Source organism: Mobula hypostoma, chromosome 12 (assembly GCF_963921235.1).
Source record: "Mobula hypostoma chromosome 12, sMobHyp1.1, whole genome shotgun sequence".
NCBI lineage: Eukaryota > Metazoa > Chordata > Chondrichthyes > Myliobatiformes > Myliobatidae > Mobula > Mobula hypostoma.
Window position 1 is genome coordinate 16,894,231 of NC_086108.1, and position 27,151 is coordinate 16,921,381.

Below are 27,151 nucleotides of genomic sequence, written 5' to 3' on the forward strand. Positions count from 1 at the left end.
GGGAGGATGGAGTGAGAGCAGATGTACGTGAAATGGGGGAGATGCGTTTAAGAGCAGAGTTGATAGTGGAGGAAGGGAAGCCCCTTTCTTTAAAAAATGAAGACATCTCCCTCGTCCTAGAATGAAAAGCCTCATCCTGAGAGCAGATGCGGCGGAGACGGAGGAATTGCGAGAAGGGGATGGCGTTTTTGCAAGAGACAGGGTGAGAAGAGGAATAGTCCAGATAGTTGTGAGAGTCAGTAGCCTTATAGTAGACATCAGTGGATAAGCTGTCTCCAGAGACAGAGACAGAAAGATCTAGAAAGGGGAGGGAGGTGTCAGAAATGGACCAGGTAAACTTGAGGGCAGGGTGAAAGTTGGAGGCAAAGTTAATAAAGTTAACGAGTTCTGCATGCGTGCAGGAAGCAGCGCCAATGCAGTCGTCGATGTAGCGAAGGAAAAGTGGGGGACAGATACCAGAATAGGCACGGAACATAGATTGTTCCACAAACCCAACAAAAAGGCAGGCATAGCTAGGACCCATACGGGTGCCCATAGCTACACCTTTAGTTTGGAGGAAATGGGAGGAGCAAAAGGAGAAATTATTAAGAGTAAGGACTAATTCTGCTAGACGGAGCAGAGTGGTGGTAGAGGGGAACTGATTAGGTCTGGAATCCAAAAAGAAGCGTAGAGCTTTGAGACCTTCCTGATGGGGGATGGAAGTATATAGGGACTGGACATCCAAGGTGAAAATAAAGCGGTGGGGGCCAGGGAACTTAAAATCATCGAAAAGTTTAAGAGCGTGAGAAGTGTCACGAACATAGGTCGGAAGGGATTGAACAAGGGGTGATAAAACAGTGTCGAGGTATGCAGAAACGAGTTCGGTGGGGCAGGAGCAAGCTGAGACAATAGGTCGGCCAGGACAGGCAGGTTTGTGGATCTTGGGTAGGAGGTAGAAACCGGAAGTGCGGGGTGTGGGAACTATAAGGTTGGTAGCAGGGGTATGTATTTTTTTTACACAGTGGGTTGTGGGTGCCTGGAATGACTTGCCAGGGATGGTGGTGGAGGCTAAAACATTAGGGGTATTTAAGAGCCTCTTGGACAGGCACATGGATGAAAGAAAAATAGAGGGTTGTGGGGTAGTGTGGGTTTAGTACATTTTTTTAGGAATATATGGGTCGGCACAACATCGAGGGCCGAAGGGACTGTACTGTGCTGTAGTATTCTAGTGTCTAGTGTCTAAAACTGAAAGCATCTTGCCCCAATGTAGTCCCAGGGTATGTCCTTAGATATTGTGCAGATCAGCTAGTGGAGGTACTGTAGACATTTTAATCTCTCCCTACTTCAATCTAAAGTTCTCACCGCTTTAAGAAGATCACTATCATCCCAGTATCAAATAACTTAGTGTGCCTTAATGACTATGCCTTGTGGCTCTTGACATCAACCATCATGAAGTGCTTCAAGAGGCTGGTCATGGCAGCATCAGTTCCAGTCTTCCATGACCCACTGCAACTTATCTACCACTCGAACAGATCCATGGTGCGTGCCTTCTCCTTGGCCCTACACTCAACTCTTGAGCAAATAAATAATAAAAGCATCTACGTAAGATAACAATTTATTGACAACAGTTATGTTGTCAATATCATAATTCCAAGCAAACTCATTTCCAAAGACCTAGACCTGCAACTTAACCCTTTGCAACAAGATCCTTGAATTCCTGACCAACAGACCACAATCAGTTAGGATAGGCAACATCTCGGCCACAACTATCCTCAATATTGGAGCCCCACAAAGCTGCATCCTCAGCCCCTTATTTTACTCCCTATATACTTATGACTGTGTGGCCAGATTCTGCTCTAACTGCCTCTACAAGTTTGCAGATGGCATCAGTATAGTGGACAGAACCACGAACATTGAAGAGTTAGAGTAGAAGAGGAAGATAGAGGGCCTTACAGTAAATTCAAAATCAACATTCTCAATGTCAGCAAAACAAGAGTTTGTCATTGATGTCAGGAAGAGGCAAAATGCGCACACACCTGTTTACATCAATGAAGCTGAGGTTGAGAGCTTCAGGTTTCTAGGAGTGAACATCTATCTCAAAGCACATACCACCAAGTTCAAAGGCAGCTTTAATTCTGCTGTTATAAGACTATTGAACAGACAATAAAATGGGACTCTTAGCTTTACGATCTACCGCATCTTGACCTTGCATCTTATTGAATGTCCGCACTGCATTTTCTGTTAGTGTAATATTATATTCTGCATTCTGTTATTGCTTTTCCCTTGTTCTATCTCAATGTACTGATGTGATGAAATGATTTCTGTGGATAACACACAAAGCACAGAAGCTCAGTACATGTGACAAAAATAAATCAATTTACTGTATTAAAACCAAAATGATCCAAAATAGTCAGGTTCCCAACCTGAAATGTAAACTCTGTTTCTCTTTCCATAGATTTTGTCTGACTGTTTGGTCTTTCCAGCATCTTCTGTTTTCATTTCAACAATAAATTCATTTTGGTCTTGCTGGCCCTTGTAATCCGAATTGCAAAAGGGCTATTATCATTACTGAAGTTCTAGTTTACGTAATTTTTTTTAAATTCTGATGGACCAACTCTTCCTGTGTGCTGTGCAGTGTAGATTTCTGGTCCTCACCAACAACACCTGCATCAAAAATGCCTGTAGTCCAAATCCATGCTTGTCCTCTTTTTCCGATCATCTTTTCTGTACCTGGTCTATATAATAACATATGCATGGAGTTTTTGGCTTCTAATGTCCATCGTTACTATGTTGTTCCTCATTTTCAGTTTCTTTACAATCTCTCCAGCGCTCCATCTCAACAATCCTCCATTACCTTATGATAGTAGGTCTTTCACAGTATTTTTCATTTGAAAACAAATCTCCTACCACCTCCTGACTCCTATTCTTTTCCTCTATCTGTGCCTGCAATTATTGTCCATTCCGCAGTAGAATAAAGGATGGTAAAAAGAAAAAAAGCAACCACTCATGGATTTCTGGTCCAGCAACTATTATTTTATCATTTCCTTAACCAAATGGCTGAAACGGATGCCATTCTGGTAGAGGAATATGACATTCCATAGCGACCCGTACAGTGGTCCATGATCAAAACCAATTTCTTATGGAGGTCCTAGATTGCAGAAAGCTCGGAATCCCCATGATTGGCACTATATTTGTGCACAACAGAATGAGTGGTTGTCAAGAAAAATGTTCCATTCCCAATGGAAAAAAAATATGCACCTATGGTGCTGACTGAAGTCCCTAGATTGGCAAGTACAGAGGTTGGAGGCCTGAGTCTGGAGCTACGTTCTGGAGATCAGAGGACTAGAGAGGCCTGTCCTGGGATTGGAGGCTTATCTGTGTGCATGAGAGTGGTGGGTTGGTAGGAAAGGGGTTTGCTTTGTTGCTCTTGCTCTGTGTTATGTGTGATGACACTTCTGCTGCCCCTAGTACACCCTTAGATTGACCATAAGACAAAGGAGCCATTCAGCCCATCAAGTCTGCTCCGCCATTTTATCATGAGCTGATCCATTCTCCCATTTAGTCCCACTTCCCCGCCTTCTCACCATAGCCTTTGATGCCCTGGCTACTCAGATACCTAGCAATCTCTGCCTTAAATACACCCAATGACTTGGCCTCCACTGCCGCCCGTGGCAACAAATTCCATAGATTCACCACCCTCTGGCTAAAAAAATTTCTTTGCATCTCTGTTCTGAATGGGCACCCTTCAATCCTTAAGTCATGCCCTCTCGTACTAGACTCCCCCATCATGGGAAACAACTTTGCCACATCCACTCTGTCCATGCCTTTCAACATTCAAAATGTTTCTATGAGGTCCCTCCTCATTCTTCTAAACTCCAAGGAATACAGTCCAAGAGTGGACAAACGTTCCTCATATGTTAACCCTGTCATTCCCGGAATCATTCTAGTGAATCTTCTCTGTACCTTCGCCAACGTCAGCACATCCTTTCTTAAATAAGGAGACCAAAACTGCCCACAGTACTCCAAGTGAGGTCTTACCAGCGCCTTATGGAGCCTCAGCATCACATCCCTGCTCCTATTCTATTCCCTGCTTCTATTCCTCTAGAAATGAATGCCAACATTGCATTCACCTTCTTCACCACCAACTCAACTTGGGGGTTAACCTAAAGGGTATCCTGCACGAGGACTCCCAAGTCCCGTTGCATCTCAGAACTTTGAATTCTCTCCCTATTTAAATAATAGTCTGCCCGTTTATTTCTTCTGCCAAAGTGCATAACCATACACTTTCCAACATTGTATTTGATTTGCCACTTCTTTGCCCATTCTTCCAATCTATCCAAGTCTCTCTGCAGACTCTCTGTTTCCTTAGCACTACCGGCCCCTCCACCTATCTTCGTATAATCAGCAAACTTAGCCACAAAGCCATCTATTCCATAATCCAAATCGTTGATGTACAACGTAAAAAGAAGCGGCCCCAACATGGACCCCTGTGGAACACCACTGGTAACTGGCAGCCAACCAGAATGGGATCCCTTTATTCCCACTCTCTGTTTCCTGCCAATCAGCCAATGCCCTCTCCACGTATGTAACTTCCCCGTAATTCCATGGGCTCTTATCTTGTTAAGTAGCCTTATGTGTGGAACCTTGTGGCGAGGGCAGAGATTGCTGAGCCTCTGGCTAGGATCTTTATGTCCTCGTTCTCCACGGGAATGGTACCGGAGGATTGGAGGGAGGAGAATGTTGTCCCCTTGTTCAAAAAAGGTAGTAGGGATAGTCCGGGTAAATATAGACCAGTGAGCCTTACGTCTGTGGTGGGAAAGCTGTTGGAAAAGATTCTTAGAGATAGGATCTATGGGCACTTAGAGAATCATGGTCTGATCAGGGACAGTCAGAATAGCTTTGTGAAGGTCAGATCGTGTCTAACAAGCCTGATAGAGTACTTTGAGGAGGTGACCAGGCATATAGATGAGGGTAGTGCAATGGATGTGATCTATATGGATTTTAGTAAGGCATTTGACAAGGTTCCACACGGTAGGCTTATTCAGAAAGTCAGAAGGCATGGGATCCAGGGAAGTTTGGCCAGGTAGATTCAGAATTGGCTTGCCTGCAGAAGGCAGAGGGTTGTGGTGCAGGGAGTACATTCAGATTGGAGGATTGTGACTACTGGTGTACCACAAGGATCTGTTCCAGGATCTCTACTTTTCGTCATTTTTATTAATGACCTGGATGAGGGTGTAGAAGGGTGGGTTGGCAAGTTTGCAGACGACACAAAGGTTGGTGGTGTTGTAGATAGTGAGATAGTGTAGAGGATTGTCGAAGATTGCAGAGAGACATTGATAAGATGCAGAAGTGGGCTGAGACGTGGCAGATGGAGTTCAACCCGGAAAAAATGTGAGGTGGTACAATTTGGAAAGACAAACTCCAAGGCAGAGTACAAAGTAAATGGCAGGATACTTGGTAGTGTGGAGGAGCAGAGGGATCTGGGGGTACATGTCCACAGATCCCTGAAAGTTGCCTCACAGGTAGATAGGGTAGTTAAGAAAGCTTATGGGGTGTTAGCTTTCATAAGCCGAGGGATAGAGTTTTAAGAGTTGCGATGTAATGATGCAGCTCTATAAAACTCTGGTTAGGCCACACTTGGAGTACTGTGTCCAGTTCTGGTCGCCTCACTATAGGAAGGATGTGGAAGCATTGGAAAGGGTACAGAGGAGATTTACCAGGATGCTGCCTGGTTTAGAGAGTATGGATTATGATCAGAGATTAAGGGAGCTTTGGAGAGAAGAAGGATGACAGGAGACATGATAGAGGTGTACAAGGTAATAAGAGGAATAGATAGAGTGGATAGCCAGCGCCTCTTCCCCAGGGCACCGCGGCTCAATACAAGGGGACATGGCTTTAAGGGAAAGGGCGGGAAATTCAAAGGGGATATTAGAGGAAGGTTTTTTACTCAGAGAGTGGTTGGTGCATGGAATGCACTGCCTGAGTCAGTGGTGGAGGCAGATACACTCGTGAAGTTTAAGAGACTCCTAGATAGGTATATGGAGGAATTTAAGGTGGGGAGTTATATGGGAGGCAGGGTTTGAGGGTCGGCACAACATTGTGGGCTGAAGGGCCTATACTGTGCTGTACTATTCTATGCTCTATTTGTGAAGGGCCTTCTGAAAATCCAAATATACAACATCCACTGCATCTCCCTTGTCTAGCCTACTTGTAATTTCCTCAAAAAATTGTAATAGGTTTGTCAGGCAGGATTTTCCTTTAAGGAAACCATGCTGAGTTCTGCCTATCTTGTCATATGCCTCCAGGTACTCTGTAACCTCATCCTTGACAATCGACTCCAACAACTTCCCAACCACCGATGTCAAGCTAACAGGTCTATAATTTTTTTGCTTCCTTGCCCCCTTCTTAAATAGCGGAGTGATATTTGCAATCTTCCAGTCCTCCGGAACCATGCCAGAATCTATCGACTTTTGAAAGATCATCGCTAATGCCTCCGCAAGCTCCACAGCTACTTCCTTCAGAACACGAGGGTGCATTCTATCCGGTCCAGGAGATTTATCTACCTTTAGACTATTCAGCTTCCTGAGTACTTTCTCAGTCGTAATTGTGACTGCGCACACTTCTCTTCCCTGCCACCCTTGAGTGTCCGCTATACTGCTGATGTCTTCCTCAGTGAAGACTGATGCAAAATACTCATTCAGTTCCTCCGCCATCTCCTTACCTCCCATTACAACTTCTCCAGCATCATTTTCTATCGGTCCTATATCTACTCTTACCTGTCCATTACTCTTTATATACTTGAAAAAGCTCTTAGATATTATTTGCTAGCTTCCTTTCATAGTTCATCTTTTTCCTCTTAATTACCTTCTTAGGTTCCTTTTGTAAGCTTTTAAAAACTTCCCAATTCTCTGTCTTCCCACTAATTTTTGCTTCCTTGTATGCGCTCTCCTTTGCTTTAACTTTGGCTTTGACTTCTCTTGTCAGCCATGGTTGCATCCTTTTTCCATTCGAAAATTTCTTCTTTTTTGGAATATACCTGTCTTGCACCTTCCTCACATCTCACATAAACTCCAGCCACTGCCCCTCTGCCGTCCTTCCCGCCAGTGTCCCTTTTCAGTCAACTTTGGCCAGTTCCTCTCTCATGCCACTATAATTTCCTTCACTCCACTGAAATACCGACACATCGGATTCGGCTTCTCTTTTTCAAATTTCACAGTGAACTCAATCATGTTATGATTACTGCCTCCTAAGGGTTCCTTCACCTCAATCTCTCTAATCACCTCTGGTTCATTACACAATACCCAATCCAGTACAGCCGATCCCCTAACGGGCTCAACAACAAGCTGTTCTAAAAAGCCATCTCGCAGACATTCTACAAATTCTCTCTCCTGAGATCCAGTGCCAACCTGATTTTCCCAATCCAGTCGCATGTTAAAATCCCCCACAATTATCATAACACTGTGTTACGTACCCCGTAACTGGGTTGCCAAACCAGCAGAAATGGATCACTCAGTTGGAGTCTGGAGTACTAGAACTAAGAAAGTTTTATTAAAGAAACAAGCAACACAGTAATCGAAAGGATAATAAATGCAACAGTTCAACAATGATAACCACACATGTGCACAGAATTAAGATAACAGCATCAATCAAGCTCTATCGTTGTCTAGGGGTAAATGACCAAATTTCAAAATGACTCAAAGTTCAGTCCAGTTCAGTTCGCAGTAATCGTTGCCATGGCGATGGACAACGTGGGGGAAGAGAGAGATAGAACAGGAACAACTGATCATTCAGACACAGCTTCACTCACAGACCGGCGAGATGGCTTTTGGGCGGGTCCTTGGTGATGTCACCTGAGGTCACCGACTGTGACCCCTCCTCCAGATGCGGTCGATCCTCTGCAGTGAACCCGGCACCCAGGCAAGGGCGGAACACACCGGGTTCCCGCTGATCGTACCTTTCCACCGTGGTCGTTGTCTAGTACTTCTCACCCACTCGTGAGAGGCGCACCGCTTCCAGGGTCTCGTTACCTCGGGTGGCGTTTGTGTCCGTCTTAGCGAACCTGTCCCTTTTTATCCCCCTGCTGGGGTATCGCCTGTCCATCACTTCAAACAGTTCAAGGTTCAAAGGGGGGGAGCCGCTCCAGACAGCTCTCTCTCCCCCACGTCCCTTCATTACACATCTCCAGACGCTGCTCCATTGTTCCTTATCTCTCCTTCCCCTGAGGGCAGGTGGCAGACCAACTGCTGATGTCACTGATGCTAACCTAGGCCAGCAAACATCTTAATTTTATGTGTATTCTCGTAACAACTGTCCTTCTGACAAGCCTTTTGTGTTGGTTGTTCTAATGCAAACAATGCATTTCACTATATAGTATGTTTCAACGTGCAGGTGATTTTGAAAAAAATCTAATCTGATCGAAACCATGGTTGCATCAGAGCTGTGGCCCATAATCCAGTGAAATTTCACTAAATCACTGTGGTGGATGGGTTTACTTGTCCCTTCCAAGGCTTTTTCTACCTTATCTATAGTTCACATTATAAATAGTTTAATATCTGTCACCAAGAAAAATAACTCTTTCCTCAGCTCACAGTATCTCTGTTGTGTCTTCTCTAGATGATATTGATAGCCTTCAAGAGTATTTCCTCATGTTTCGTACACTGGTCAAATGTTTTTAACCTTTGAACTCACCAACGTATACAGCACATCCACTGGACAGCATCATCATTACCATCTTTATTCTAGCTAGCAAACACTGATCTCTATTTCCTTCACACATGCTTACGGTCCTGCTACTCCTTAAAGCAGCAACATCACAAACTCAAGAATCTAAGTTTCTTTCTGTTGCTGCAAGCATAGGGGATTAGACAGTGGTAGAGATAGAAACAGTACATCCTTTACTGAAAGCAGCATTTTGTGTGTGGTGCAGTAACTCTCAACCTAGATTGTCTGGAACAACAAGTCAAGGTCATGTCAAAACATATCCTGACAGTTATATATAGAACATAGGCTTCTCCAGATTTATGTGCATCTTAAAACACATCTTAAATTTTAATCTAATTTTTTCTACTTTGAATGAAAACAGATACTGCCTGGCCTGTAAAGTACTTATAACACCCTTTGTCTTACTTTTAAGTTTTCTTTTCAAATAATATACAGCATTAGAAGTCAGACTTGTGCACTTTAAGCTTCTGTATAATTTCAAATATCTTAACTTGCATCTTAGCCATGCCATGTTGTGATAATTTCTGGAAACTAAGCGAGGGTTTCAAGTAATGGTTAAAAATTAAATTATCAGGAACTAAAAAGCACACTGGGGTGAGCTATATAAAATGTAATTAAAAATAGAATATTTATCAGGAAAGGTCCTTCAGAGAAGAAAAGGATAAATGGTTCCACAGGGCACTTAAGACTTATTTCTGGGAAGAGATCTGGGAGCTCAGACTTGTCCAGAATGGGGAAGTAGCTGGCTGGAGCAGTGAAGTACAGACACATTTTAGCAAATATGTTTTGGTTTGAGTGTATGGATCAAGGTGAGATCAATCCTCTCATCATATTATGCAGTTTGTTTTTTCTTCCTTCTTTATGAATGCTAATGTTAATATTTCATATTTCAATTATTACTGATTCTTCCTTTTACTGTGAAAGATTTAAGTTAAAATATGCTGTAAGAAAAATGGAATGATATAAATATTTGATCATTTAACAAAATAACATCCCCCAAAAACTCAAGGGAATAGCAACAGTTCTACAAGCAGCTGAAGCCTGAAGTCCAAAAGGCAACCAGTGATACATAAAAAAACAAATATTGGATGGAAAGAATACAGGAGATGAAACCATTCAAAGTACAAAGTAAAATTATCAAAGTACATATATGTCACTATACACAACCCTGATATTAGTTTTCTTGCTGGCACTCACAGGAAATCCAAGAAACATAAAGAAAGACCACACCCAAAAGGACAGATAAACAACCAACATGCAAAAGGCAACATACAGTTCAAATACAAAAGAAAAGATGGATGGATGGATAATGAGAACATGACATGAAGAGTACTTGAAAGTGAGCCAATAAGTTGTGGGAACAGGTCAGTGATGGGGGTGTGAAGTTATCCTCTCCGTTTCAAGAGTTTGATGGCTGACTAGTAATAACTGTTTCTGAACCTGGTGGTATGTGTCCTGAGGCTCCTGTACCTTCTTCCTGATGGCAGCAGTGAAAAAAGCATGGCCTTGATGGTGGACGTCCCGGATGCTGCTTTCCTACAACAGCACTCTATGTATACATGCTCAATGTGGGGAAGGTTTTACCCATGCTGGACTGGGCCATATCTACTGCTTTTTGTAGGATTTTCCATTCAAGGGCACTGTTGCTTTCATACCAGACCATGATGCAACCAGTCAATATACTCTCCACCACCATCTCTAAAAGTTTGTCAAAATTTTAAACATCATACCGAGTCTTCAGCATGACACTGATAATAATGACAAATCTGGGTTCTTGAGTGTTGTAACTAATAGCCATGAACGGAGGAAACTTTGTCAAAGTCAGAGAGCTAGTTAAAACCCACTAGAAAAGGCTCTTTCCAGAATTTCTCAACAATACTATCCCTGGCAAGATTACCTTTGATCTTATTAATATATTATTCAGCCTAGGCTTTCTGCAGAGCAACAGAAATTTAAAAGATCATTTGTCAACTAAAAAACACACAAGGCCTTGAGCTCCCTAGTAAAGACTGGCAGAGAATAGCTTAAGTGATAAATTCACAACCTCATTCATCACAATTGGGAATATGATGACATGCCAGGTAAATTCAGAGATACGACAATTGTGCCCTTCTTTAAGGAACACTAAACATCATCACCACTGCTCATGAGGTCAGAGAGCTGCTCCATGAAATGCATGAGCCATCTGTCCATCAAGGAACAAAATGGTCTGCACCTTTTAACAACTCCAAGAAAATGCAGGCAACAGCATCTACCATGAAACAAACCCTCAGTATTGCCAACTGAGGATCTATAGAAGTTTTTTCAGGTTTTGATGCAATAAAAGTGTATCCATTCTACCTGGAAAACACAAACTGCTTTGCATATGTCAGGAGCCACTGCTCAGCAAGACAGATAATAATGAATTAAAAATTACCATCAACTTCAAAAGAATATTGCAAATACTGAACATCCAGACAAAAGAACATGTGTAGCTCAGAGTCTTGAACTGGCACAAAGCTGATTGTTAAGCAGGCTGCAGTGATCGCTGTCCTCTTCTACACTTCACAGATTTGAACTATCTACACAAAACACCTTAATGCAATGGAGATATACCATTGAATCCATAAAAATTTTCAAATCCACTGGCAGGATAAGCAAAGCAATTTCAGCATCTCAGCAAAAACAATCAAATCTCATGTCCAATACCAGATTCTACAATAAGCTTCTACTGGGAAACTCAGCGGGTCGAGCAGCATCTGTGGGAGGAAAGAAACAATCGATGTTTTGAGTCAAAACCTGCTTCAGGACTGGCTTTCTTCCTTCCACAGATGCTGCTCAACCAGCTGAGTTCTTCCAGCAGATTATTTGTTGTTTCAAAGTCCAACATCTGCAGTTTCTTGTATCTTTACTCTGTGCAGCACCTCAGCAAGAGATGACCTAAAGGACAGAGGAAATAATTCATGGATCTTCTCAAAGTGCCTTTGAAGAAAAAGCTAAATACTTAAACTACTGGAATTTCTGACTTCGGCTAATAATAGATAAAAATAATAAAAATGTTGGAGTTTTCAGAATGGCACCGAGAATCCAATTTCTTCATGCAAAAATCTAGTGAAAATGCCAAAAGAATCTTTACAAAAAAAATCCACCATCAAGTACATCCTGCATCATCTGTGGCAGAGTCTTGCAGGTCCACGAGAACATTAAGAACTGGAGCATTAGCAAATCTTCCTCATTAAAGGCACTGATAAAGTAGAAACTTGTAGAAACATTGGGTCAAGTCAGCCCGGACACAGCCTCCTACATTAATTTCCTATCTATGGATCCTCCTGTTTGGGTAAAGAGGCTCCACTGTTGAGAATATTGATTAGTTGGACTGAGTAGGGAAATTCCTCACCCATATCCAAATCTAATTGTAAATAGCACAGTGAAATTCGACACTGATTAGAGCCACCTTTTCTAAGTTTAAGATGTAGACCAAAGGAACAGAATCAAAGTCCATGGTTGTTTCAGCTAAAATTTGAAAGGAATCAAAAATAGGGAACAAATTGCCACAAAAACACTTAAAAAATGCCTATTTTTATTCTGCCAAATTTAATGCATCCTTATGTAATGCCTTGGGTAAGATTTCTACTGCTATGCTATGAGGTATTTTTATTTTAGCAAGTTTTCTGCTAGTAAAAACAGTGTTTCCTGCTAGGATGAGTGTTTTGGCTTCGACTAAAGACAAGGAGCCATGAGTCACATTAGGAACATGGTGTCAGCCAATCGGGCTTGTCATACGTGTCATCATATACGTGTCATAACTTTCTGCCCAGTAGAACATCTGTGAGTGCTGCACTGAAGGGCAGTAGTCTGGTTTGGGGTCTTTTGGCGGGAGCTGCAGAGTAGGGCACAAGGTCTACCAAATGCCATTAAAGGAGAGACCCTGGTATAAGAAGTGCTTTGCTAGACAAAGGATTTTAAGAAGGAAAGTTCTACTTGTGGTTGGTGATAGGAATGCTGTGCCGTGAGTAAACTGATATACCCAGCTACTACAGAAATGAGCTCCTACGTTTATTTGTACTTTTAGACTGGTTAACTGTAAAGGGCCCTTTTCTTTCTTTCTCTCTTTTCCTGTTAATGCTTGATAAAGTTGAAAATAGGTAAATATACTTTCTTTATAGTTTTACACTGGTGCACAATCTGTCATTTCTTAGTGACCAATAACTCTGTATGGGCAGCATTTACACAGCATTCGCCACAATCAACATCCCAACCTGCTGGTTTGATTGAATCCCAAATCATACCAACCTTAGATGTATTGTGCTTATGTAAGGTGGTCTTCTCAACACTGAGTCATGTGGTTGTTAGCAGAGATAGCTAACAAGCCAAGATGGTGTATGAGCCCTGGTGAGAGGGTTACACTTACTTTTCATCTGTCTAAAACATTTACCTCTATTGGTCATTTTGCAGCCAATACAAAACATTCTGCCTTTGCTTCTTCTCAGGAGCTCAAACCACCAGCCTGGTATAAAGTTTATTTCTGAGAATCTGGTTACTAGCTTCAGCTCCAAAACATACAGTGTAAAAAGAAATTACATCATAGTTGCTCTCTTGTGCACCTCATTCACAACTATCATTTACATCACTCCTTTTGAATTTGTTCCTAAACGATGGAATAGTTATTTGTGAAAGAATATGCTATTGTAAGAGCATGAATCGGAATTATTTTGGTTTGAATAGTAAACATTCTACAATTATTAAAATTAAATTCTGTTCAGTACTAACATATTCCCCTTTCCTATTCTATGCATTCTCTCTATTTTCTTCTTCCTGATACTATGATGTTGAATTCTGAATAATCCCCATATATGGGGATGCCTAGATAACATTATGCATCAAAAGCAATAAAAAATGAGCTTTGCTCATCATTAGAGTAATATGAAAATCATTACCTTCTAAAGATGGTGCTTGGTCTTGGGCTGCATACAGCATCTCTTTGAATGCCTACAATACAAAACATTTCTCATTAAATGTTTGCTCTAAATATAAACAGAAGGTACTGAAAATCTAACTTCAATGCAAGTTACAGTACACAGCATACTGTCACTATGATATCTCAACTAGGATAGATTTACAGCTCTAATTCTTTAGTAAAGAGTTATGGCTCAGAATTTCTTAGCTAAAACCCAGTTTATAATTCAAATTTTATCCTGGTTTTCTCCATTTATATGCACAGACACAGAAAGGCCAATAAGTAAATGCACTATAAAATAGACAAGAACAGCGGAGCCTTCAAATGTCAGAGCAGGTTATAACCCAGCTATGGGCTATCTTTACCTGAGTCAACTGGGTAGAGAGTCTGGTACTAGAAATTTTCTGATATCTGTCTTCCCTGTTTCTATATAACCTCTAAATCCGGTCCATCCTCCACTCACGATGGCCACTGGTTTCTGTAAACATCCTCCATTCCCACTCATTCAATGCCCTGCTGTGCCACGTCTTATATAACGCCACCAACTCTCTACCCTAATTCCCTCCTGAATTTCAACCTTAGTACTCTAATAGACTAGCTACTTTTTAGCTGTCTTCTTGATGCTTGGCATCTTCTCATCTGCTCCAGTCTTCCCAAGAGCATCTTAGTCCTTCCTATCTCAAAATCCCTGTTTATTTGAATATAGTTAATCTCATTGTCTAACTTCCACAATTTGTATCCTGATCGCCAAAATCTTTCATCTTAAAATGAGTGACAATATCTCTAAGGACCTAATCTGGGTGCAACATAATGATGCAGCTATAAATAAGACAAGGCAGCAGCAATACTTCATTAAGATTTTGAGGAAATTTGGTTTGTCTACTAAAACACTCAAAAACTTCTACAAATGTACTGTAGAGAATATTCTGACTGGCTGCATCAGCATCTGGTATGGGACGGGGAAGAGCAGGCCACTGCACAAGATTGAAACAAGTTACAGAAACTTGTAAAATTAGTCAGATCCATTATGGGTACTGGCCTCCGCAGTATCCAAGACATCTTGAAAGAGTGCTGCCTGAGGAAAGCGTCATCCATCAATAAGGATCCCCACCACCCAGAACATGTCCTGTTACTGTTGGGAAGGAGGTACAGAAGCTTGAAGGCAGACACTCAACGATTCAGGAACAGCTTCTTTCTCTCTGTCATCCAATCTCTAAATGGATATTGAACCCATAAACACTATCTCACTACTTTTTTATTTCTGTTTTTTGCACTACTTGTTTTAACTCAACTATTTAATAGGCTTATATATACTTAATGTAATTCAGTATTTTCTCTATATTTATTGATCAAGTATTGCATTGTACTACTGCCATGAAGTTTAAAAAAAATTCATGAAATATGCCAGTGATATTAAATCTGATTCTGATATAGAAGTGACACAGCCATTTTCAATTCCTCCAACAAAAACATTCCTACCTCACCACGAGGTCAAAAGTAGAAATGCTGGCTAATGGTTGGACAATGTTCTATTCATTTATCAACTCTTTTGCAAGTGGAGCCATCCATACATGAAATCTCGCCAATATTCAGGAATGATCTGGTAGGTGGCAAGTAACAATTGAACTCATCGTTGTCGTGGCTATCCCTCAAGGTCGAGGATGATGGTCTTCGTTCTGTTGATCTACTTATGGGCTCTCAAGTGGCTTATGAGTCCAATCTGGGCTTTGAAAGTTCTTCCACGTTCAGGACAGGTAGTTCCAGATGGCAGATCAGGCTTTGGTTGTTGCTGCCTCTCTTTCCATTTTCTTCTCTTTTCTTCTAATTCTGCACATCTGGTGGCTTCGAAAGTTGCTGTTCCTTCTCGGATGATGGCTTGCCAGAGTTTCCTGTCCTTGGCACTGGTTTCCCAATTGTCAACAGTTGAACTAAAGTGCCATAGAATGGCCATTTGCAACAAGTGAGAGAATAACTATCCTCATTGGATTCAATAGGATTATAATTTCCAAATCTCCTCCCCCAACCCATTAAGCCTAGGGCTCACCACTGAACAGAAATTCAACTGGATAAACCACAAAAATATTGTGATTACAAAAGCAGGTTAGAACTGTATATCTAGCAATAAATAATTCACATCATGACACCTAAGGCCTTTCTATTAACTAACAAGGTACAAAGCAGGAGTGTAATGGGAAACTCTCCATTTTATGAATGCAGTGTCAACAACTCAAGTAGTTAATTATCCAGGACAAAGAAGACTGCATCATTGCCACATCTTCCATCATCAGTTCCCAGGGCTACTCAAGGACAAAGGCAAGAGGAGCATGGGAGCATGACCACATGCTGGCACTGCTACAAATCAAGCAAAACACTAGCTTGGAATTACAATATGATTAAAAAGTTTTAAATAATCAACGTCTTAAAAACAAAATCAAAGTCTCTGCCTCAAAGTCACTCACTATTCACGAATACCTTGTTTGTTACACCTAAATGACAGTACCTCATGCCGTGAAAATTCTAGGCAAGACATTTCAAGTGTTTTCTGAAATGCTTTGTGGACAAAACACTTCTTCAGCATTCTTTATAAAATGCCTACTTATTAGCATAACATATTACAATGTGACTTGTAGTCATTTTGCAAATTGCCAAAAAATGTTAAAGGCAGCAACTTGCTGAAAAACACACAAGCACAAACATCCGATGTATAGTGTTAACTAACTGGAAAACTCAAATCTAAAATGCACATGTATCTGATATTTTTCTGTATAATAATCTGAATCACTGGAAAAATTGTACTCAAAATGCACTATCTGCGCACCAATTTAAAAGCATGGTTTGTTTCACTCATAAAACAGCAGTTAATGGCGACCAAAATAAATTATGAAGTTTAGAATAAAGACTACTTAAATTATCAAACCAAATTTCCATATCTTGTATTAGAAACAAGAGAAAATCTGCAGATGCTGGAAATCCAAGCGACACAAAAATGCTGGAGGAACTCAGCAGGCCAGGCAGCATCTATAGAGAAAAGTACAGTTGACGTTTCGGTCCGAAACCCTTCAGCAGGATTTCTGGTTGCGTTTTAGAACATAAAACCATGGACATAGGAACAGAATTAGGCCATTCAGTCTATCGAGTCTGCTCTGTATTCCATCAAGGTTGATTTATTATTCTCCTCAATCCCATTCACCTGCCTTTTCCCCTCATCATTTGATGCCTAACAAATCAAGAACCCATCAACCTTTAAATATTCTCAATAATTTGGCCTCCGCAGACGCCTGTGGCAATGAACTCCACAGATTCACGACCTTCTGGCAGAAGAAATTCCTCCTTATTTCTGTTCTAAATGGATGTCCCTTTATTCTGAGGCTGCACCCTCTGGTCCTAGAAGTGCCCATTATAGGAAATATACTCCCCTCATACACTCTATCCAGAGCTTTTAACATTCAATAGATTTGAATGAAATCTTCCCCCCATTCTAAACTCCAGCAAGTACAGACCCAGAGCCATCAAATGCTACTCATATATTAACCCTTTAATTCCTGGAATAATTTTCATGAACTTCCTCTGGACCACCTCCAATGTCTGCACATCTTTCCTAAGGTAAGCTCAAAACTGCTCACAATACTCAGGTGCGGTCTGGCCAATGCATTATAAAGCCTCAGCATCACATCCTTGTTCTTATATTCCAATCCCCTCGAAATGAATGCTAATACTGCATTTGCCTTCCTTACCACCAACTCAACCTGCAAGTTAACCTTTAGGGAATGCTACACAAGGACTCCCAAACCCCTTTGTACCTCTGATTTTTGAATTTTCTCTCTGTTTAGAAAATAGTCTACAGCTTTATTTCTTCTATCAAAGTACATGATCATACTTATTTGCCCACTCTCTTAATCTATTTAAGTCCTTCTGCAGACTCCCCATTTCCTCAACACTACTTGCCCCTCCACCTATCTTCGTATTGTTCACAAACTTGGCCACAAAGCCATCGATTCCATCATCCAAATCATTGACGTATAATGTGAAAAGAAGTGGTCCCAACACCGACCTCTGTGGAACACCACTAGTCACCAGCAGCCAACCAGAACAGGTTCCCTTTATTCACAAGAATTGTCTCCTGCCAGTCAGCCAATCTTCTATCCATGTTAGTATCTTTCCTGTGGTACCATAGGCTCTTACCTTGTTTCGCAGCCTCATGTGCAGCATCTTGTCAAAAGCCTTCTAAAAACATCCACTGACTCTCCTTTGTCTATCTTGCCTGTTAGTTCCTCAAAGAATTCCAACAAACACAATATTTTCACTTAAGAAATCCATGTTGACTTTGACCTATTTTATCATAGCCTCCAAGTACCACGAAAACTCATCTTTAATAATAAACTTCAACACTGAAGTCAGGCGAACTGGCTTACAATTTCCTTATTTCTGCCTCCCTTCCTTCTAACGAGTTCAGTAACATTTGCAATTTTCCAGTCCTCTGGAATCATTCCAGAATCTAGTGATTCTTGAAAGATCATTACTACAATTTCTTCAGCTACCTTTTCAGAACCCTGGGGTGTAGTCCATCTGGTCCAGGTGACTTTTATACCTTTAAATCAAATCAATTTTAATAATCATTCAAACCATACATACATACATACAGTGTTCCTCACTCAAAGCAGCAAGCAAACATTCAAACATAGCAAGTAACATTCAAAACAGTAAATAACACATTTCAAATAGCGAGCAGAGAAGCATATTCACTCGAAAAAACATATTTGGTCCAAGACCCTGAGCGACAACATCCAGCAATCGATGGTACTGTCTCCCAGCAGTGTACATACGCATGTAATCCAATCTGTCATTCCAGCACTCAAATGTGAGAGGGCAGCACTGATGGAAAAGGCCAGGCCCCAACCAAGCTGGAACGCCATGCTGTAAATACTTCCTTGTTTCTCACCTGGTCTGCAGCAGCAGGCAAGCCCGTGGCTTGAGGCCTAGGTCCTTACTACAACTGAGGCTGCACAGCTCTCATGTCATCTGTCCCTCCACCAGACAAGAATAACAGGCCTGCGGCAACTTACATTATCACTGTCCAACAGAGTCTTGCAATCGCAAGTGAAATGTCTGAGACAATCTCCACAGTTATACTACACCAGCTTCAATGCTTCTGAGTAGTGGGAGCAACATGGCCTGCAGCCAGGTCAGCTCCTCCACACCCAATGACTCCTCCAATATCCCGACGGGCTCCTCCAAACCCCAACTGGTTCCTCTGATATCCTGACGGACTCCTCCATACCCAAACCGACTCCTCAGATATCCCAACCAGCCCCTCTGACACTTTGGCCAGTTCCTTCTCCACCATTCCAGCCTTAGCCGGCCCTTTCAACATCCACCGCTAACACGGTCCTGCTACTATGATCAAGAAGCAGCACACTGATAGGGTAGCACTTCAGTGTTCAATGCACTTGAAGTAGAATTGTCTTAGGATTGTAAAAACAAATTTTACAAAAAGAAAACATCTTTGGTTGGTCCCCAAGAGGCTGCTGCATTTGCATGTACTGCCATCTTACTGGAATCTCTTTTTTTCCCCCTTTTCAAAGTACCTTTGAAGACCCTGAAGTGGAGTTACACTCTGACTTCGGTTCTTTGCAGGAATGGGACCCACTCACAGGGCTTCAGGACCAGCCCTTTTGCTATCCCAAGGACGTGGCCTGGAAGGCACGTGCACCTTCAGGATTCTGGATTTTCGTAGGCCTGGAGACATGCTGATTCTAGGCCGGTACCCCTTATTGAAGCGTCGCATGGGGACATGGAACAGGTTAGCTGCCGGGGGTTGTGTGTAAGGAGAGCAGTGCCTTTTTGGTGCCGGCTCTTTAGGCGCAGAGCTCGTAAAAAGTGACAGAACAAACTTTTAACATCATAATTCGGAGAAGGAAGTCTGAGAATCGGAGTGGGAGTGCGAAGGAATCCATTTTTGAATTTTTCATTTTTTTTCCATCGGCGTTCAGAGAGGCGGGACTGCGCAGGGGTGTGACGTCGGACAGTGAAGCGCGGAAGATTTAAAAGGAACAGAGCCTTATACAGCGGGCAGCGTAGTTTACGGCCTGCGGAGTGAGCGGGAGCAGTGTGAAGGCTTAAGGGCTTCGTCTCAACGGACTTAGGTGGAAATGGGCGAGGCGAGGAAGGTTTGGTATTCGTTTTTTGTTGTTATTTGAGGAGAGGGGCAGTATGAGTGTGAGGGCAGTTTGTTGTTCTCGATGCCGGATGTGGGAGGTCCTGGAGTCTCCAAGCCTCCCGGACGTCCACATCTGCGACAGGTACACCGAGATGCAGCTCCTAAGGGACCGCGTTAAGGAACTGGAGCTGCAGCTCGATGACCTTTGTCTGGTCAGGGAGAGTGAGGAGTTGATAGAGAGGAGTTACAGGCAGGTGGTCACACTGGGGCCACGGGACGGAGACAAGTGGGTCACAGCTAGGACGGGGAAGAGGAAGAGTCAGGTAATAGAGAGTACCCCAGTAGCTGTGCCCCTTGACAATAGGTACTCCTGTTTGAGTACTGCTGGGGAGGGGGGACAACTTACCTGGGGGAAGCGACAGTGGCCGTGCCTCCGGCACAGAGTCCAGCCCTGTGGCACAGAAGGGTAGGGAAAGGAAGAGGAGAGCAGTAGTAATAGGGGACTCGATAGTAAGGGGGTCAGATAGGCGATTCTGTGGACGCAGTCCAGAGACCCGGATGGTAGTTTGCCTCACTGGTGCCAGGGTCCGGGATATTTCTGATCGCGTCCAAGATGCCTTGAAGTGGGAGGGTGAGGAGCCAGAGGTCGTGGTACCAATGACATAGATAGGAAGTTGGAGAACAGATAGTTGCGTTCACCAGCAACTTTGATGGATATTGAGCTAAGTTGTCTTTATTTGCAGCCAGTTATCAGAGACTCCTTGTTAAATCTTAAAGTCCATTTTTCTTTCAGTCTTAACTGCATCGTCTCCAGTGCCCCTAAAATAGTTCCGAGACTTAAGATACAGTGGACTCAAGTGCTATCTAATCAGTGTTCAGTACCAGTTTTTCGATGTTCAACTTTTCGCTTGAAATAAATACTAGTGCTTGATTTGCTTTATTTATGAGCTTGAAATTTTGTGTGCAACTCTTAATGATTGGCATATATGTACCCAGAGTTCTCTTCTATAACCCCTACCCCACATGGACTTGTACCATCCAAAAATCTGTCCTTTCTGTACTGCCCTGCATTTATCTTTGTAGGACTTTATTTACCAATTATTCACCAATTTATTTACCAATTCATATGTTAAAGTCTTCCTCACTCTTAACCGTAACATCAGTTTGGTATGAGCCTCAAAACTTAGAAACAGGATATTTGATTCCAGTTTTAATTATAAATTCAGCACTAATGACAGAAAATCTGAAGATACTGTAAATCCAAAGGAACACACACAAAATGCTGAAGGAACTCAGCAGGCCAGGCTGTATCAATGGAAAAGAGTAAACAGACAATGTTTCAGGCTGAGACTTCAGGGGAAGAAAGCCTGCATGTATTAACCCTATTTATATCCCATCTATGCTCCAGAAAATAAAGTCCAAACCTATTCAACCTTTCCCTATAACTCAGTTCCTCAAGTCCCAGCAATATTCTTGTCTTGTAAGTTTTCTCCACACTCTTTCAAGTTTACTGATATCTTTCCTGTAGGTAGATGACCAGGACTGCACCTATTACTCTAAATTTGGCCTCACCAACATCTTATACAACTTTAACATAGAAACATAGAAAATAGGTGCAGGAGTAGGCCATTCGGCCCTTCGAGCCTGCACCGCCATTTATTATGATCATGGCTGATCATCCAACTCAGAACCCCGCCCCAGCCTTCCCTCCATACCCCCTGACCCCTGTAGCCACAAGGGCCATATCTAACTCCCTCTTAAACATAGCCAATGAACTGGCCTCAACAGTTTGCTGTGGCAGAGAATTCCACAGATTAACGTAACATCTGAACTCCTGTACTCAGACCTTGGTGTCCTGCATTCACAGTGCAAGTCCAACCCTACTTTGTCCACCTAGTGTGCAGCATTTCGCACTTGTCTGCATTAAGTTTCCTCTGCCTTTTTTGGTAGCTGGTCCAGATCATGCTGTAAGCTTTAACCTTCCTTGCCATTCCCTACTCCCCCAATCTTGGTGTCATCTGAAAATCTGCTCATTCAATTTACCATATTATCAACTAAATAATTAATATAGATGATAAAAAAACAATGGATCCAGCACCAATCCCTGTGGCACACCACTAGTCACAAAGACAATTATCTATTACCACTCTCTGCCGCCTTCTGCCAAGCCAATGCTGAATCTAATTTAGTATTTCATTCTGAATGGCAAGTGACTTCTGGACTAGCCTCCCATGTAGGACTTTGCCAAAGACCTTGCTAAAGTCCATGTAGACAATGTCCACTGCCTTTCCTTCATCAACCTTTTTGAAACCTCCTCAGAATTTCTTAAGATTGGTTAGACATGGCCTGCAATACACAAAGCCATGTTGTCCCTAATCAGGCCCTGCTTATCCAAATAATTTTATATCCTGTCCCTTAGACAGGACATTAACTCTGCTACTGCCTGTACAGATGCTATTTGACCTGTTAGGTATTTCAAACATTCTACATTTTTATTTTTACTTCATCAATTTGTTCTTGTCAGTTCCAGCATTTAATATTTTTTTGTTCTATCCTCATCCTTGGGTTTCATTTGTCTCCTACATCATCGAGACAGATTATTGGCAAGTTTTTACTGCCCTCCGCCATCCAATATTGCCAACTCGAGTGTCATTCAATCTCTCTGTATAATCTGAGAGATTCTTTTGTTCTCTCCATCCCACCAAAAACCTGTTGGATTTCTAAGTTTTTTTCCACTTCTGATTTTAAAAAGTCATCAACCTGAAATGTGAACTATGTTTCCCCTTTAACAGGTGCTGCCTGGCCTGCTAAGTATTGCTCACATTCGCTGTTTTTATTTGGATCACTTCTTAACCTCTTGTAAGACCTTACCAGCTGTTGCCGTTTGAAAAGATTTTCCCTCTCCTCAAACTGTTCTGTGTGCATTCTATCATCTCATCCTCTCAGTTGTTTTGTCAATTAGATTTATCTAGTCTAAATGATTATAGTCTTCTCATGTTTATTATATCGTCCTTGCTACAAGCACATTTTATACTTAATTAATCCTCTTCCCAACACCCATAACCCACTCCAACCAATTTTTAAATGTTGCCATTTATCTCTTATGTGCTCCCAAAATGACTTCCCCATCTGTTGTGTGACAACATAATTTCTTTCTCCTCCCCTTGCATCTTCTTTTATGAAAGGTACTTACTCCTTTTCATTTTCCTTTATGTCTGTCCTTTTGAAACATTGACAACTGCAGAATAGTTCCAGCCTTGGTTGCCATGCAACTTCAGCTCTACTCTGGCCTTTTGTTTGAAAGCATTCATAGTCGGGGACAAGCATCAAAGTGGTTTCTTCCGGATGATTTTTAAAAAATTGAAATATTTTAATAGCAGAACAGAATCTACTTTTATGGGCAGTAATGTGAGTGCACAGACCAGTGCTGATTATGATGTGATAAATTTAGTTTAAGACCTAACTTTTTCAGCTGAGTGTACCTCGTGTCTTTCATGCTGACAAGATACCGCTTCTTGAAGAGGAGTTTTCTCATTTCCAGTGTTTAATCATGTGTAGAACTGGAAGTTGTTGTTTAATAACAATAAGTGCTATTAGCTTTTTTATTTCTAAACGCGAAACATGACCAATACTGTTTCAAGATAGCTTTGTCCATTACTTGTTATCAAGGAATTACACACAAGAATGATTGCAAAGGATGCCACTGAGCTGTTAAACTCATTATTTGGCTGTCAACTTTACACAAAACATTTATTTGTGTTCAATCTAGGCCTAATACAAAGACTTGTTATCTTATTTTCTGCTCAACTTGCTTGTTTGGCACAGGTAATTATTTCTGTTCCTCCATTTTGTGCAGCATTTATCTTAGAAAAAGGAAAACTTCCTTTTAATATACAGTAGCTCATGTAGCGAAAAGCTATGTAGGAGATGAGCTGTGTAGAGTGGTCCATCTTTGGCTCAACAGGCTTGGGCAAACACAGACAGAGATCTGAAGTAAATTTCTAGTATTTTCTTTTCACTTTTTTTGTGTTTCAGTACATAGTTGGTGCACTGAGAATGGATGCTGTGTTGATGTGGGAACTCTGAGACTCTCCTCCCCCCCACCCCCCACCCCGTTTCCCTGATAACTATATTTGCATGAAGTGCATTGAGCTGCAGCTCATGTAATCATGTTAGGGCCAGTGCAGCTCAATGATCTTCTGGTCATACAGGAGATTGACAAGATGATAGATAGGATTTACAGGGAGGTAGTCGCCCCTGAGTTGCAGGAGGAAGGAAGTTGCTAACTGTCAGGAGAGGAAAAGCAAATAGGCAGCTAAGTGGTCATTCGCCTCAATAAAAATTATACTGCTTTGCCTACTGTTGGTGGGGTATGACCTACCAGGGAGTAGGTCTCTGTCTCTGTGGCTCAGACAAAAAAGTGGGGGGGGGGGGGGCAGGAGAAGGAGACGAGTGCAGTAGTGATAGGAGATTCCATAGTTAGAGGAGTAGACAGGAGATTGTGTGAATGTGAAAAAGACACCCGGATGGTATTTTGCCTCCCAGACATCAGGGTTAGGGATGTCTCGGTTTGGGTTCACAGCATTCTAAAGGGGGAGGGTGAGCAGCCGGAACTCGTGGTACATATTGGTACCACCAACATGGGTAGGAAATAGGAAGAGATCCTAAAGAGAAAATATAGTGAGTTAGGTGGAAAGCTGAAAAGCAGGACCTTCAGGGTAGTAACCTCCGGATTGCTGCCTGTACCACCTGCCAGTGAGGGTAGGAATAGGATGATCTGGCAGATGAATGTGTGTCTGAGGAATTGGTGCAGGGGACAGTGTTTCACATTTCTAGATCATTGGGATCTCTTCTGGGGAGGGTATGACCTGTACAAAAAGAATGAGTTAAACTTGAAAATGATGGGGACCAATATCCTTGCAGGCAGGTATGCTAGAGCTGTTGGGGAGGGTTTTAACTAATTTAGTAGGGGGAAGGGAACTGGAGTGATAAGGCTGAGGTTGAGGTATTTGGAATACAAGTAGGTGCAGTGTGTTCTGAGACTGAGAAAGGACAGGTAGATGATGGGGCAAAATTGCACTCAGTGGGATAATTTGAAGTGTAACATGAAGGCAAAATTAAAATGGATGATGAATACAGGATTGAAGGTGTATTTGAATTGCACACAATATACAGAATAAGGTCAATGATATTGTGCAATTAGAGATTGGCAGGTACGACATTGTGGGCATCACTGAGTCATGGCTGAACGAAGATCACAGTTGGGAGCTTAACATCCAAGGATGCACATAGTATCGAAAGGACAGGTAGATAAGCAGAAGGGTGGAGTGGCTCTGTTGGTAAAAAAAAATGAAATCACATCCTTAGAAATAGGTGATATAGGTTTGGAAGATTTAGCTTCCTTGTGGGTGGAGTTAAAAAGCTGCAGAAGTAAAAAGACCCTGTTGGGAGTTGTATACAAGCTTCCAAATAGTACCTAGGTTCTCGGGTACAAATTACAGTGGGAGATAGAAAAGACATTGTTACGTACCCCGTAACTGGGTTGCCAAACCAGCAGAAATGGACCACTCAGTTGGAGTCTGGATTACTGGAACTAAGGAAGTTTTATTAAAGAAATAAGCAACACAGTACTCTAATAGTAAGGTTATAAATGCAACAGGTTAGCAATGAATAAACACACATGTACACAGAACTAGGATAATAGGATCAATCAAGCTCTATCGCAGTCTCGGGGTAAATGACCAGTTTCAAGTGACGCAAAGTTCAGTTCAATTGAGTTCAGTTCAGTTCGCAGTAATCACTGTTGTGCCGTCGGGCGGGGAAAAGGAGAGAGAGCGAAAGCGAATGAATATTCAAAACGGATTCCACACAGACCTTGATATTCCTTGCAGTTAGCTTTCGGGTGAGTCCTTGGTAATGTCTTCTGAGGTCACGGACTGTGACCCCTCCGTTCCAGACACAATCGTTCTTCAGCGGTGAACCCGGCACCCAGGCAAGGGCGGACACACACCAGGTTCCCGCCGACCGTATCTTTCCACCCTGTGCGTCTATGGCTAGTCCCGCGACCAAACCTCCAAAACTCCCACCGACTTGTGGGGGCGCACCGCTTTCAGGGTCTCGTTACCTCGTGGTGTCGTGTGTGTCGTGTCTTAGCGAACCTGCCCCTTTTTATCCCCCTGCTGGGGTATCGCCTGTCCATCACACTTCAAACAGTTCAGGGTTCAAAAGGAGCCGGTCTTGACAATATTCAGACCGTTGTCTCCTTCCGTTAAACTCTCTCGTCTCTTCATTAACATTTCCAAATGCCGCTCCATTGTCTTACTTATCTCCCTCTCCTGAAGACAGGTGGCAGATCAACTGTTGATCCCACTGGTGCTAGCACAGGGCAGTTAACATCTTAGTCTACGTGTACTTTTGTAACCCTCTTTCATCACAACATGTAATAAGGGCAATGTTATAGTAATAGGGGAGTTCAATATGTAGGTAGATTGGAGAAAATCATGTTGGTGCTGGATCCCAAGAGAGGGAATTTGAAGAAGTCCTTAAGATGGCTTTTTAGACTAGCTTGTCGTTGAGCCCACTAGGGGAAAGGCAATTCTGGATTGGGTGTTGTGTAATGAACCAGGTTTATTAAGATACAGGAACCGTTAGAAAACAGTGATCATAATATGACTGAATACACCATGAAGTTCTGAGAGGGAGATTATGAAGTCAGATGTATCAGTATTACAGTAGAGTAAAGGGAATTACAGAGGTCTGAGAGAGGAGCTGGGCAAAGTTGATTAGAAGGGGACAACAGCAGAACATCAATGGCTGGAGTTTCTGGAGGCAGTTCAGAAGATGCAGGATAGTTACATCTCAAAGATGAAGACGTATTCTAAAGAGAGAATGAGGCAACTGTGGCTGATCAAGGGAAGTCAAAGACAGCACAAAAGCAAAAGAGACGGCATTTAATATAGCAAAAATTTGTGAGAAATTAAAGGGTTGGGAAGCATTTAAAGCAGGAGTGAGTGATATTGCTATTACTGAGGAGGTGCTTGGGAAGCTGAAAGGGATTCAATGGGTTTCAATAGGTACATTTAATGTCAGAGAAATCCTGAAATTCTTTTTCTTCGTAAACATCCACAGAATCAGAATCAGGTTTATTATCACTGGCATATGATTTGAAATTTGTTAACTTAGCAGCAGCAGTTCAATGGAATACATAATCTAGCAGAGAAAAAATATATAATGATAATAGTAAATAAAATTTAAAAATAAATAAGTAAATCAATTACATATACTGAGTAGATTTAAAAAATGTGCAAAAACAGAAATACTGTACATTTAAAAAGAAGTGAGGTAGCATCCAAAGATTC

General features: G+C 42.0%; 1 protein-coding gene across 1 annotated transcript in view; it reads right to left on the minus strand.

The window, feature by feature from the left end:
- The window catches only part of LOC134354636 (xenotropic and polytropic retrovirus receptor 1 homolog), a 411,898-nt gene that overhangs the window by 334,518 nt on the left and 50,229 nt on the right, over positions 1 to 27,151 (minus strand). The window contains exon 2 of the mRNA XM_063063679.1: positions 13,617 to 13,668. Coding sequence (XP_062919749.1) covers positions 13,617 to 13,668 — 52 coding nt within the window. The remainder of the gene's footprint in view (positions 1 to 13,616; positions 13,669 to 27,151) is intronic.